Raw genomic sequence first — 14,246 nt, forward strand, 5'->3', positions numbered from 1 at the left:
ATTCCCCAAACCCGCAGGCACAGGGACATGCTCCCAGTATAGACCAGCACTGCGTTAACCATTTCCTCCCCGGAGTAGGAGGAGGCAGGCTATGTGGACACCTGCGGTTGCTGCATTGTCCTGTCCGGCTCAGGCTGGGTTCACATTACAATGGCTCCTTAACTTTATTCACCCTATGCAAATGTGACCCCTCCCCGCCAGGTCTTAACCCTTCATGCGCTGAGCAGTGTTTTGCATTGAAAGGGTTAACACAGACACGCCGTGTGCAATCTTACAAACTAAACTGCTCTGTCTCTTTAATCACCAAAAAACGTAAACTGAACATCGCACCGTCCGCCACCGATGAGCCAATATGGGGGGCCTATGAGGATGTCCCTGTGCGTTTCACTTCTCTCTGGCACTCACAGGGTTAAGGCAGTCTCTACACCCCCGTTTAATAGACGCTTTAAGTCATTGGGATTTTTGCGTAAACCGTAAATTCCTCCAATTATTTTTTTACTGTAGCAGGGAAGCTGATTGCTGCCGTACCTGACGCCCAACTCGTTTACCTGGACCTCCCGAGGACGGCCCCGGGGGCCAGCCCAATGCGCGCTAATCCCAGCGTCGCTTTTACGAAACGCGTCGGCTGGTGTTCAGCGCGTATTCCGGGTTCCTGCGATCGCGTCGGGGAACCCCACCCACACTGACACACCGTCTCTTATCGCATGTCAGGAACACGTCCGGAGCCGGCTGCGTGTTACACGCGTGTTGGATCCGCATGCCTTTTTCTTTTACGGTAGTGTTTCCTTGGAGTGGCCGCTGAGCAGTACCCTCTGTCACCTTAATGTAGACTCTTAAATGCCCCCTGATACATGAATCAACCCCATGCCGTGCCATTGTAGTAGTTTAAATACCCCACTGTGACGGGGCTATTATAATGCAAAGAAAAGCAGAGACCCCTTAACATATAGTGACTGACAGCCAGAACCCCCGCACCTTTCCCGTAACTTAGTCACCCCCCAAGTGTCCCTGTGTAGTGTGACCAGTCCCTTTACTAAATCTATGCCCCTTTCTCCTCCCCGATGCCCCTCTTTTCTAGGAGGTCAGAATGTTTGCTGGGTATGAGGGTATCGCAGGGTTTTACGGCCCTAAAAGCCCCCATAATGTGTATAGAAACAGCAGGAAACAGCTTTATAAATTAAACGGGGTAAAAAAACCAAACCATTATTCTTCTAGATGCCCCACTCGTTTACACAAATACCCAGCAAAGGGGCACAAAGTCACCAGGGGTGGAAGGCTGATCACTTTCATAGAAGCAAGTCTTGGAATCGGTTCATTTTGACGTGTTTGGGCAGATTTATGCTCTAATGTCATATGTAACATGTTCATGTAACTGTAAATAACCCCGGCCGGGGTACTTGGGCAAATAAATCAGGTCTGTTTCCGGGAGTGTTCCGAGGGCTCCATCTAGTGGCTACATGAGGCCAGGCGCAAGTGTTTCAGAGGATGGTGGCGAAGAGCCCAGCAGCTACTGCCCCCTCCAGGGCTGATGGGGAGCTGCAGGACTCATCTGTTGCACTCAGTAAAAACCCCATTAAAATATAAAGCCGCCCGTCGTTCTTTAATCATGCTACATTGTGACGTACGATCAGGAGCCCCGTTCCTAATTCTGTACTCCCAGATTAAAACTCCATGAAGCTCTGGGTACCCGGTTGTGGACCCCCCCTCCTCCGCCACCTGCACCCTTACGCTGGGTATGCATGGGTTAACACGTACCCATTATACGCCGGTAAGCGCAGGCTCTTGGGCGCGAGAATCTGCCTCTGGAGAGAGAGATCACAGGGCTGTCTGGGCAAAGATTTTAATTAAGATACCAGCGAGCAGCGAATGTCACAAAACGCTTTGGCAAACATCCGTGCCGGTCTTTCCTAGCGGGTCATAAAGGAAGGAGGGGTTGGCATGGCCAGGCTGCGGAGGCCCCCACTTAATCTCATGTCAATATTGATCCATGTGGATCGTGGTGGACAAAGAACTGGCTGTGGAAAGAAGGATGAACTCTTTTTAATTACCTCGCCATAAACAAGTAATTAAATTCCGCGTACGCGGGGGGGGCATTTACCTGGAAAAAAACCAACGCACCCATATGGGCAGATCGCGCCCGATGTCATCTGGTGATAGGAGTGCATTGAGTTCTTGTGAATGGGAGAGTATACCTGCCCAGTGTTATTGTTTAGTCTGGCCAGTCCCTCTTTCCTCCCCTGATGTCCCTCTTTCCTCCCCTGTTGCCCCTCTTTTCTAGGAGGTCAGGATGTTTGCTGGGTATGAGGGGATCGCAGGGTTCTGCGGCCCTAAAAGCCCCCATAATGTGTATAGAAACAGCAGGAAACGGCTTTATAAATCAAACGGGGTAAATAAACCCCATTATTATTTTTCAAAATGCCCTGGCCACGCCTCTAACCACGCCCTCTGAAATAAAAGTGCCCCGATTGGCCATTTGAGATGTCGAAAGGTGTGTTAAAGGGACATGTTGCTTGCCTTCTCCTGCCTCGTGTTCCACGTGTGTTCTCTGATCGCCGCCCTCCTTCCGCGCTCCCGAGCAGCGCTCCCGATCCTTCTGCTGCTGCCGGTTTGTGTGACTGCTGGCGGGAGGCGAGCGAGCCGTTACCTCTGATTCCCTGTGATTTCAGTAGCACAAGTGCCTGCCGCTCCGCAGATAAGATGTCATAAATGATTGCTCCATCTCATAAAAAAATAAAGCCTGTGATTTGTGAGCTGTGTGTGCAAACAGGGAACCTGCCCTGGAATCTCGTAAAGTGCATAGCGAGGGAGAACATGCGCTGAACAGTTCTCAGCCGAGAGAGAGAGCATTCAATGTGTCCGTATAAAGGGGAACGGTTCTCAGCCTCAACCTTCATCTGAATTTGTTTATTACGCCGTCTACAGCTTGAGCTTTTAGTTTGTCAGTAAAGTCCTGGCATCTTCTGGCCGGAGGGGGCGATGCGTTTGGCCCATGTGCCACCCAGCCCCTTAACCCCCCAACCTGGTAACTAATATATATATATTGGAACACACACACTCACTCACCATAACAGACTCACTAAACACTCCTTAAAACAGCCTCGCTCAGTCATCACACCTATCACGCAGATCTCCCACAACACCTCATTCCTATCATCATCACATGTTACTCTCTCCCGTCTATCATATATCACACATCATTCCCATGACACCTATCACACGTGACAACTCAGTCCCATAACACTTCTCAATCACACATCAAAACTCACTCTCATCACACGTGTCAGTCATACATCACGCCTATCGCAGGTCCCGTCTGACATCTTTCCCTTACCCTGAACCCTTCTTTGTAGCCGCAATAGCCCTCCTGCCCCCGGGCCAGTCCATCTCTGATACTAACATACTCACACTCACATACAGTAACGTACTAACACACTTACACACACTAACATACTTATTTTACACTCACTTTTCATTACGTCATATCCTGGCGCTCAGGCTCACCGTGCTGGGACTGAGGGAGGGCTACTGATGGACACCCGAGGTTATGGAGCCTGAAGATCACGGAAGTTTTGAGTGGTGAGTAACTGGGTTCGTTAGTGCCCTTCATTTACATTACTGGGGCATCTGGTTTAGTAAGAGTATACATCTGTGTGTCTTTGGATGGTAAGAGTTAAAATTAACCCTTTTTTGTGAGGATAAACCCTTCTTCAAACAAAACATGTTCTTATTTACAAAGTGGAAATAGCCTTTTCCAATATATAGAAGCCAAAGAAGCCGTTCCTGAGTGTTTAAACAGCCGGCAGCGCTCTCAAGGAAGTAAGAAGTGTAGAAAAATAATTCCCCGGCTCCTCCTTATCTCATCTGTACATAGAAAGGAGCTCTCCACGGGAGAAGGGTGGCGCATGCACCACCACCCCTGCAGCCATCGCATGTCCCCTCCGGCCATTAATCCGTAGAGCGTGCCGCCGGCCGCCGCGACCTTTAACTTTATGAAATGCTTCGGCGACTTTTACCCTATTTTTACCGCTCATTTGCATTTCTAATACCCGCCTCGTGCTCGCAGTTTAAAAACGCCCCACCGCGCACCTGACTCCTTCTGCTTTATTGCCCCGTTGGTCCGGCTGCGCTTTGTTCTCGGAAGACTTGAGTCATCACCTTTTATCTGGGACTCGCGACCCCTTGCTCTCCCGTCTATACTAGGTGCCATTTTCTTGTTACGTTGTATCTCGTAGCACTAGGTCAGGGGGGTTATTGAAGCAAAGGAATGCCGCTCTCTGTCTTGTTCTGGCCTCTGGTTCTCACTTCGCTAATGTCCCATCTGCTCTCTATGTGGGACATTTTCTGATGAGGAGCCGGAGCCGGGTCACAGAGAAAGTCACCGATGTCCTTCAAAGATGACTCTGCAAAGAATGGAAATGGGCGCACGGGGCAGCAGGACGCCGAGTATGCGCAATGTAAGGGGAAGAGCTATACGGAGCAGCCGGAAGGTTGCTTATAGAGAAGACAATGAAAGGTTCCGCGGTACGTCTGTTGGCTAGTAGCTGCCGGCTGGTGTCTTTTGATTGCCAATTCTTGTTCTGCGAGACTGTATCTGCGATGTGGCCACGGGGTATTTCCAGGGCCGGCTCATTTCAGGGTGGGGGACTAGAGATGGAGAGGCTGGAGAGCCGGGGCAGAGTCGCTGCAGTGGCCGTCGCACCAGGAGACGGAGAGCAGGACATGGAGCTCCTGGATCCGGCGCTTTGAGAAGGCGAAACGCGTCGGGGCATTAGGAGAGATTTCACAGCGAATGAGGATTATAGGGTGCAGGTTGTGGGAGGAATTGGGTGGAGTTACATGGGGCAGGTAGTGAGACGCCATTGGTTGTGGGTGGAGTTATCTGATGGCGTTATTTAGTCCGCGTTGTAGGCGGAGTTATTTTATGAGGTTAATTAACAAACCCTCTGTTTGGCTGTGATGTCACAGATGTCGCTTGCTGCCGGGTTAGGGTTATGACACCCGTCTCGGTGTCATCTCGTTCTTTTTCCAAGGTTACGGAACGAGCCATCGTTATAATTAACGCGTCGTCCTCCCACGTCGGATCGTGTGTCTCCTACCCCCCCCCCCGGGGCATTAATCCTCCCGTGCTCGCTGGGATTAAATGGGATCCAAGCCATGCACATTCAAGAGGCAGGACAGCGGCGCCAAAGCCTCGTATTCCCAGCGCCACAGAAAATCCGTCATTACTGCGAAAATCCGATCTGCCCAAGACACCAGTTGGCCCCCTCCAGGATAACCCAATCACGGGGAGGAAATATGGCCGTCTACCTGCCATGTATATGGTGACATGTAGGGTGAGCGGAGAACCTGCGCAGATGGCAGAGGGACAGCAATTTATTTTTTTTATTGTAACCAGTTTAGAACCAGCATGGAACGGCCCTCCCCCCCATATTGTTTTAGGTTAAAAAAAGCATAAATCTGTCACTGAGATCTTCTGGCCGCGTGCGGCTGGATAAAACTAACACGTCCTCGTCTATTCTCACGCAAGCGAGTGACAGGAGACGCCTCTGGCCCTCCAGGGCCGAATCTGCCCGTTTCGCTTATCACTGAATTAATATGCGTGGAAGTAAACTATTGGGCTGGGGGGTTATTTTTCCTTTTATTATGATGGGGGGAGTCCTTTTATTTTGAGTGAGACATCCCGGTCCGTGCAACGTGATGGTGGCTGAGGTGCAGAGCTGGGTTTTGATACCTATGGGCCGTAAACAAGGTACCAAACAAGGGCCCAACTACTGGAGGGGCCACGGCCAAACCTTTTAATCGTTCCAGTGGCCTCTGCCAGGGTCCCCATATGGCCAGCAGCGCTAGGCGGTAGAGCCGGGTGTTTTGGGGATAAGCGCTGCCCACGCCACGACAAGCATCGCTATGCGTCCCCGTATGTAAATAAATCACTGCAGCTAATTTGCATTCGGTGCCGCTTCTTTCTCGGCATTTAAACTTTAAATAAAGCGGCAGCTTTTCGTGTGAAATGTCATGTGATCCGCGCGGCCGGCTGGCGGAGAGCCGCCTTGTAAGGGTTAAATACGCAGTGTTTTTGCTGTAGGAGGCAGCCCTGTGCGTTTTAGCCCATAGGGAGCCTGTGGCTGAAATGCAATTGCTCACTTCGGAATCGGATAAGTGCCTGCGCAGGGATGTGTGTGACGGGCAGAATGTCTCCCATTGTCATGGGTACCCAGCCGATCGGCGAGTCTCTGTAAGGTGCATAACACGTTCCAGACCTCGATAATTAAACCCAGACAAACAACCCCCGCAGAGGGGGGGTGGAGGGGCCACTATCAGACCCTACAGGAATTAAAGGGACCTCCGCCACATCCACGACAGGAGAGTATGTGGGATAGAAAAACCTCATTTACACTTTATTATTCTTTACGTTTCAGAGATAGAATTAATAAATATTCCTTTATTCCTACAACTCCCGTGAGTCTCAGGCAGCCCGTCTTGGAGCGGTGTTTGTCGGAGTAGTGTTGGACTACGATCGGGATGTTTGATGGAAGCTGTGCTCCTGTGACAGGTGGATGAGCATGGCTCAGGTTGATTGAGGCTGATGGGAGTTGTATTCCTGAGAATGCTGGAGGGGACAAACAGGGATCCGGAGACCAGCGGCAGAGGTTGTGGACACACCGGCGACATACCATTTAGCTGTTAATCCCCTAATGTAACAATATAAATGAATATATCATTTTCTTCTCTTTCTCTGTATCTCCAGTAAACGGGTAACACCGATAATACCGCTTGATATGTTGAGCGTCGCCGTGAAATGAAGTTGTCACATATGTAACATGATGGCTAATTTGCAGGCGCGTCTCGCTTGTTTACAATACAGAATTTTACGACCCCGGTCATAAAAGTATTTTTTTTTTTTTAGGGATGCGGTTTATGGTCGCCGTGTCCTCGCAGTAGCCGCACATTGCGCCGTGTTTGTTGATTGTAAACTAAAAAGGTACAATGTTTATATCGTGGTAAATCGGAGTGGAGAGACCTGCCCACGTCCAGGCACGGCCCCCACCTTCCAGTAAGTATACAGAGGAGCGCACAGGAGCCGCCGGCAGAATACCCCGCGCTCCAGCCGGGAAGCATTAGGGTGAGGCCAGCTCGTTTCTGCAACTCCGTATAAAGGCAAGTGACCTTTCGAAGCCCCGATTCCCAGCCCAACGGAGCTCGCAAGCTAAGAATTAACCAAGGATTCTAGAGCTGGAAGCACTGCATGAACCAGAGCTCCTGACTTCAAGAGGACAACTTTCCCACCGCGTCTCACAGAGGACATCTGTAAAGTTCTCGTTGCCCGAGCGCACCTTCTACAAGCGAGAGCGTTGGAAGGATCTCCTGGGATCTCTATTCTGCGCGTCCAGGTTTTATTCCCGGATAATCGGCATCCGTACGTTTACCGTAGAACAGTTCCTGAAGATGCATGGAAACCACTCCTCAGCTACGACGGGGAACGCAACAGAAGAGACCGAAGGCATCAGCCTGGACGATGATGCCACCATACCTACCTACGGTCTGGGGGGCTTCCGCATCCTTATATCCACCGTCTACTCTTTGGTGTGTGCAGTGGGGCTACTGGGTAACTTTTTTGTAATGTACCTAATCAGGGCGAAGAAAGCCACTGGGCTGACCGCCATTGACGTCTTTGTTTTCTGCTTGGCCTTGACCGACTTCCAGTTTGCTCTCACCCTGCCGTTTTGGGCTGCGGACGCAGTCATGGACTTCAGCTGGCCCTTTGGGCATCCCATGTGCAAAATTGTCCTCACCATGACCGTCCTCAATGTCTACAATAACGTCTTTCTGTTGACTGCCATGGCAATGACCCGGTATTGGGCTGTTGCTTCTGCGTTAAGCCTCCGAGGTCGCGTGTCCTCCACCTCCGCCAAGTGGATCAGCTTGGCTCTGTGGTTTTTGGCTGTTATTGTTACGATCCCCACCATCGTTTTCTCTGCTACAAGCAAAGTCTTGGGGGAAGAGCTTTGTCTCCTCAAGTTTCCCAGTAACAAGTGGTTGGCCACCTACCATCTCCAGAGAGTGGTCATCGCTTTTGTCATACCGCTGGTGGTGATATCGTCGTCTTACATCATGCTCTTGAATTTCCTGCGGCAGCACAAAGTTAACGCCAACAACCAACACAGACAGAGCAAGATCACGAGCTCCATACAGTTGGTCATCGTCGTCTTTTTCATATGTTGGTTCCCCAACCACGCAGCCATCTTCTGGGGGATTCTTCAGAAGTACGAGGTCATTCAGTGGAGCGAAGCGTACTATTATTTCCACACGTTCGTCTTCCCCATCACCCTGTGCTTCGCGCACAGTAATAGCTGCCTGAACCCCGTCATCTACTGCCTAATGAGGAAGGAGTTCCGGAAAGCGTTGAAGGCTACGTTTTGGCAAATATCTGCCGTGGTCGCCTCCTTCTTGCCGTCCGGTCCCGGGAAGCAGGCGACTTCCGACCAAGAGACCGCGCTGCCGCTTTTCAGAGAGGCCAGCTTCCCGCAGAACTTTAGCAACGACTGCGCCGTTGGATCCCTCACCACCATAACCACCATTCCAGAACTGGCCACCAAGGAGCAGAGGCCACGGGCTACCGAGCAGACGGGACAGGAAACCTGTATAGATTAACCCCCGGCGAGCGGACATGGAACAGGCTCAGGCTATAAGCTGCCGGTCAGACACGGAGTGTGGCCGGTGTTATGGTTACGCGGAGTACGTACAGATGGTTGTTTTTGTGGATGTCTGGTTCGGGGAGGAACGCTCGTGGTGTTCGGGATCCAGGGCATTAATACGTAAATACATCAATACAAGACATTTATCTAACGATGCAGAACCTAAACTGCGCTTTATCGAGCGTCTCTTAATGTCTAATCGAGTGAGTGGCTTAGGTCATTGCCAAGGCTCGTATATACAGTATATATATATATAATATAATATTCTGACGGCTTCGGCGTGGCGGCCCCTGGCTTATCCACCTGTGAATGGGCTTTTTAACGAACCGCCGTGTGAGAAGATCATCGATTCTTAATCTAGTGCAACCAATTCAACCGAGTGGAAATCAATACCGGCTGAAAGGACCGGGATGGGTGGTTTCAGGGATCGTTAGCCCGGGAAGGGTCACCGCGTCGCACAATGTAACGCATAGAGCCAGATGGGCAACCCGCCTGCCGGGTACTGCAACTCCTATGATGCTCGGACAGACGGCACCGGCCTGGCCACCTGCGGTTGGCTGCAACTCCTTCAATGCTTGGCGACAGCAAGCGGCTGGCCAGCATTACAGCTAAAGATGGCCGCCCATGGTTGGCCAAGCATTCTGGGAGTTAGACTTTACAGCAGCTGGGCAGCCAGACCTTGCTTGGCCAAGCATTGTGGGAGTTAGACTCCCCAATACCTATAGCTCTAGACGACTTTATCTATATCAGAGAACCTTATCTGTTAAACACTTCTGGATTCGATTTTTGTAATTAAAGGTGAAAAATGTGTTTTCCGTTAAAACAAAGGTCAAAGTTCTTACTTTACGGAACGTTTTCAGCTTCCCAAATATTTACCCTCTTACTCTTAACATTAAATAATGCCGCGGGCTAAGCAGGGGAAATGTGTAAGTATGTATGTATGTATGTATGTACGCCGGGGGCGTTTGTCCGTGAATTCGGTACGCGTTGCCCTTCAACCCCTTTGTTTGAATTCATTTTCACAGGAAATCTGCATTTTCTCGTGTTTTGGTGTAATAAATGTTGTGTAAATAACATAATCTGTGTTTCCTAAGCAATCCCCCTCTGGCATGTGAATGGTTAATGAGGGAAATCCAGGGTCAGGGCCATATTAGATGGTTGACCGTCAAACGGCGACACATTCTGGAATTTATCCGCGATTCTCGTTCTGAAGCTCACGGCTCTTATGATGGCAGTGGCCCCGGTTCACTAAACAGCGCTCACTTTAGAAAGTTATTGATTAGCGGACCCCCTGCACCCACCATCACTGCTTTATTCCAATATGGAAGATCCGGGGTAATGTTATGGTAACTTAGTGTTACTTCCCAAGTGCCCCAGTTTAGTGTGACCAGTCCCTCTACTAAATGGCTTTATAAATGAAACCGGGTAAATGAAACCCATTATTCTTGTAAATGCCCCACCAGTTACACAAATACCCTGCAATGGGCCACAAAGTCACATGAAGTCCCACCTCCTCGATGAGATGCGCAAGACCCTCTCTGGTGTAACAGAAACACAGCGAGTGACCCCCACGCATTTCGCCGCCTGTCCCACTTTGTAGGGATTGTCTCCGCGATGACTTCGCCCTCGGCAGACTTGTTTTTCCTGAATTCATGCTTTCTTAACAGGGCTCAAGTTCACGGCATAACCCAGCGAGGTCCTTCGCCGAGCGTTACTTGTCAGATGGCTTTATATGATTCTTATTTAAAAGCACTAACTGGTGCGGGACTCCGGGGGGGGGGCATTGGAATCTGTTCCAGGGAGAGGATACCCTGGTGTATATTATGTGATATAAACTCAGCAGACCCTGTGCTGCCCCCAATCTGTAATCTCCCCAGGCTGGCCGGGGGGGGCCACATTCCCACGCACCCACAATTGTGGATTGTGACACCAAGTCGAGAAAAGTAGCGGTCAAAGAAATTTGGCGTATCCTCCCAAAATCCCCGGCTCCCTCCTGTGCCCCTCGTGGACCCCATCGCTCCTGTGTGAATCCCCCCAGCGTTGACACCCGCACAGGCCTACTCATATTGGGGGGCCATCCAAATGTGACCACCAACTCGCTTTATCAATGTGTCTGAGCTTAGGTACCTAGAACCGCAGCTCCTATCAACCTAATCCAGCTGTTGGCACTCCTTCATCCACTTGGCTCTGACTCAACTGTGTTCAAGCACAGATTGCGTTGTTCTTGGTCTTTAGTATTTTTAATGATTTATTTAATCTCGTGTTACCCTCGACCGTGACATCAGTGATCTGATCGGGGTACGGATTGTTTTCATCCCATCCGATACATTGTATCCTTCCTGCTCCATTACGGGAAGATCCGGAATCTCGCTAAATGTCATTTTTGATAAGGGGAGGAGGCTGAATGTTAACCCCATGACCGCCAGAGTGAAGTGGCAACCCTACCATGAGGTCACATACCCTGTTTCTGGCAGCCAAAGGGGTTACGTTTACTAGCCCGGGCAAACAATGGGGTATTGGGTATCTGCTCCAGCCTGTTTTAGGAGTAATCGCACGCCGGGATGTACCAACGGCACAGGCGATCGCCGACCTCCTGCATGCGCTTTATGCTCTTTAAAGAGCGGCGGTGGCGCCAACGCATTTCGCAAAGTGTGGAATTGTTGCGTTTCTAATTCAGTCTCGGTCGGTGTCTGGTCGCCGCACAGATCAGGGGTCCCCCGGGGTGTTTTATGTATTTGAGGGGGTCCCTCGCGGGCAGATGATGTCACCCATTGAATCAGTAACCGAGTAATGGTGTGAACAATGCCAGGAATGTCCTCGGGACTGTGCAGGCGCGAGGTGTGTTTGCACCTCTAGCAGATTTACGCACATCATCTGTTTATAACCAGGAATTTTGTTTAATGGCGCAATAAAACGCTTTGTGCATCGGGTGGGGATCCAAGGACGTGGCCCTTCCGAACTAACTCAAATTCTATGCCGCTTCGCATATATCAAACCTGCCGAGTGCCCCGGTTTAGTTCGTCCAACCCCTCTTTGGGGCACCAGGCTCCCGATGCCCCTCTCATCCCGATGCCCCTCTCTTGTAGGCGCTCTGAGTGTTTGCTGGGGACGAGGGTAAGGCAGGGTTCTAGCGCGTGCGCATGGATGTCTTCCTCGTGCCGGCGGATCATCTGTTGGATTAGTATTAATAATTACCGCCGTCCCTTTAATGTTCGGGTCAGGAAAAGGGTAATAGGCAGGGGGAGGCCTGAGTCTTCGTATAATTCAATTAAATGGCCTTTTCATTCTATTACGATCCTGCTAGCGAGACACAAAAAAGATTTTAGGGTCGTTTACTGAGCTGCGGTCCCCCCCCCCCTGTCCGGTGTATGCCAGGGTTTTGCATAACTCGTAGTCCTGGAACTAACGGGCAGCGGGCTCTGTGGGGCGGCAACAAGCCACGGGTCCGGTGTGAGAGTCCGTGGCTGAGCCGTGTATGAGCCATGGGGTCACCAGGGACCACGCGCCCCTTCCGGTTGGCTCCACGGGTGTAACGCCCTGGTTTTGTTCGGGTCTTCAGGGGTGAGCCAAGCGAGGAGCCTCATCGTATCCGACGAAACTGCCCCAGCACACGGGGAGTAACGGAGGCGTCCGGTTAAATATTGCTCAAAAGAGGAAATTTAGCAGAACATGCCTGAGAAAGGCAATAAATATCACTTTAATTTTATAGGTGCCAATAAACCCGGCGTGATTTAAGGCGGCAGTAACCGGCGCGGCGGAGTTCTCGGCTTCCTAAAGTAGTGTGAGTGATGGGGGGCTGACGGCACCTCCCTTCCCGCCAGACTCTGAATTAGCCTTTAGTTCTGGTTTATAGCCGCCTTACCCATAAAGCTTACGACGGACCCCCAGTACCCCTCGGTAACCTCCTCCCGATCCCGTAACGTAACAGGCCGTCACCCAGCATTACACACAACACACGCAGCAGCTCAGTATGAATACGTTTTATTGACCAGCAGGCAAAAAATAAGGGTGTGTTATTCTTCATTTTAACTTGTTCCAGAACAAAGAGGAAACAACAACCAGTTTCATACAGTATTTCTCCATCTATTTACAAAACCAAAAACTTATATATATATATATATATATATACTTTTATATATATATATATATATATATACAAATCCAGAAACACCTATCTGCTGCTGAGAACATTGCTTTATTGGGCTCCGCCACCTAAACAGCGTTTTATTTGCAGTGTGAACGGTGCCCCCCCCCAATATATGTAGAGAGATAAAGGGTGGTATTGGCAGAAATTTGTTGGCCCCTCCTACTGTGCAGCCCGGTATGCAGATTAACGGTTCTGTATTAAAGCAGATCGTTTGCATATAAGGCATTTTAGGAGGTGAAACCAACAACGTTAACATTCAGGCGGCGGCGTCTCGCTTGTGATTCTGGAAGCATACGTCTGCATTCACAACGGTACGCGCTGTTTTAGGGGGCGCTGGCCCTTTAAAGGACGATTGGACGTTTACTCTCTAATCAGGACAATCAGAGATATTTACCAAGATGCTAAGATTTTTTTTTATATAAAAAAGGCGTTCATATAAAAACAAGGAAGTCCGTTTAATATTATCCAAAAAAAAAAAAAGCACTTTTATCAAACAGACCTAGAATGCCATAAATCAGCAACATTTACAGAGGATCAAAGAGTACAAAACATAAATAACATTTTAATTGGGAAAACGCGCGGCCGGAGAATCTTTAACACGGGGTCCGTCTGCCGCTAACAGAGCAGGCCCGGCCCGGCGGGAACTACAACTCCCACAATGCACCAGCTGGGCCCCTGCAAGGTATGGTGGGAATGGTAGTTCTGCAACACAAAACAACACAGCCGCGTCCCCAAAATCTACCTAAAGAAACCCTTATTTGACTTAACAGGAGAGATGGCGGCGTCTCTGTCGGTACAGACCCGGCGCGCCCTGTCCGTAGATATTCCAGTTTGTTTTCTATACCCTACGGGTCAAAACGTTACCGATGGCAAATACCCGCTCGGGTACCAGGCGTGCGCCACCTCCCGTGGCACTGGGAATGTGAAAAGCTCATGAACAAATACTAAAAACTGGAACCCTGACCCAAGCAGGTGGCAGTAGTCTCGGCGGGCAGCAGCATCCCCACTCTTCGTTCTGCACAAAACTTGAGGCGCCCCTTTAATTTAACAGCAGCTACAACTGGGGGGAGGGGGGTATATATGGGGCTGTTACGCGGGGTCCAGGGTATCTTACGGAATAGACCCCATCCCTCTAGAATTTAATGACCGGCAGTGCGTTTCTGCCCCCGTCATCTATTTTGGAGTTTTTGGCATTTTAACAGTCTAAATTAACCCGTTTCCTGCTGGAGTAAACTTTACCCGCTGCATTCTATTCTGACATTTAAAAAAAAATTTAAGAAAAAAAATTTAAAAAATGCCCCACTTGGGGCAGTGAGGGCAATAAAAGCTTCTAGAAACAAACAATAACTTAAAATTCTATTTGCTTTAAAATAATAAATAAATAATAAGAAAGAAAAGAAAAAAAA

At 49.9% G+C, this 14,246-nt stretch overlaps 1 protein-coding gene across 1 annotated transcript; it reads left to right on the forward strand.

The window, feature by feature from the left end:
• The first annotated feature begins 4,381 nt into the window (after window positions 1-4,381).
• LOC149280489 (relaxin-3 receptor 2-like) lies at window positions 4,382-8,649 on the forward strand. The gene is made up of 5 exons (XM_089500481.1): window positions 4,382-4,454; window positions 6,746-6,752; window positions 6,905-7,051; window positions 7,389-8,433; window positions 8,512-8,649. The coding sequence occupies exons 1-5, from the start codon at window positions 4,382-4,384 to the stop codon at window positions 8,647-8,649; spliced, it is 1,410 nt and encodes a 469-aa protein (XP_089356607.1).
• The last annotated feature ends 5,597 nt before the right edge of the window (window positions 8,650-14,246 follow it).

Source organism: Sceloporus occidentalis, unplaced genomic scaffold (genome assembly GCF_023333645.1).
Source record: "Sceloporus occidentalis isolate IW3139 unplaced genomic scaffold, rSceOcc1.0.p SCAF_155, whole genome shotgun sequence".
Lineage (NCBI taxonomy): Eukaryota > Metazoa > Chordata > Lepidosauria > Squamata > Phrynosomatidae > Sceloporus > Sceloporus occidentalis.

What these genes read in the sequence shown, in the direction of transcription:
- LOC149280489 (XM_089500481.1), top strand. Translation starts at nt 4,382, where the DNA reads ATGTCCTTCAAAGATGACTCTGCAAAGAATGGAAATGGGCGCACGGGG. An exon ending in GGCACGGCCCCCACCTTCCA is followed by an intron (nt 7,052 to 7,388) that starts GTAAGTATACAG and finishes CTGCGCGTCCAG; the next exon opens with GTTTTATTCCCGGATAATCG. An exon ending in TTTGGCAAATATCTGCCGTG is followed by an intron (nt 8,434 to 8,511) that starts GTCGCCTCCTTC and finishes CTTTTCAGAGAG; the next exon opens with GCCAGCTTCCCGCAGAACTT.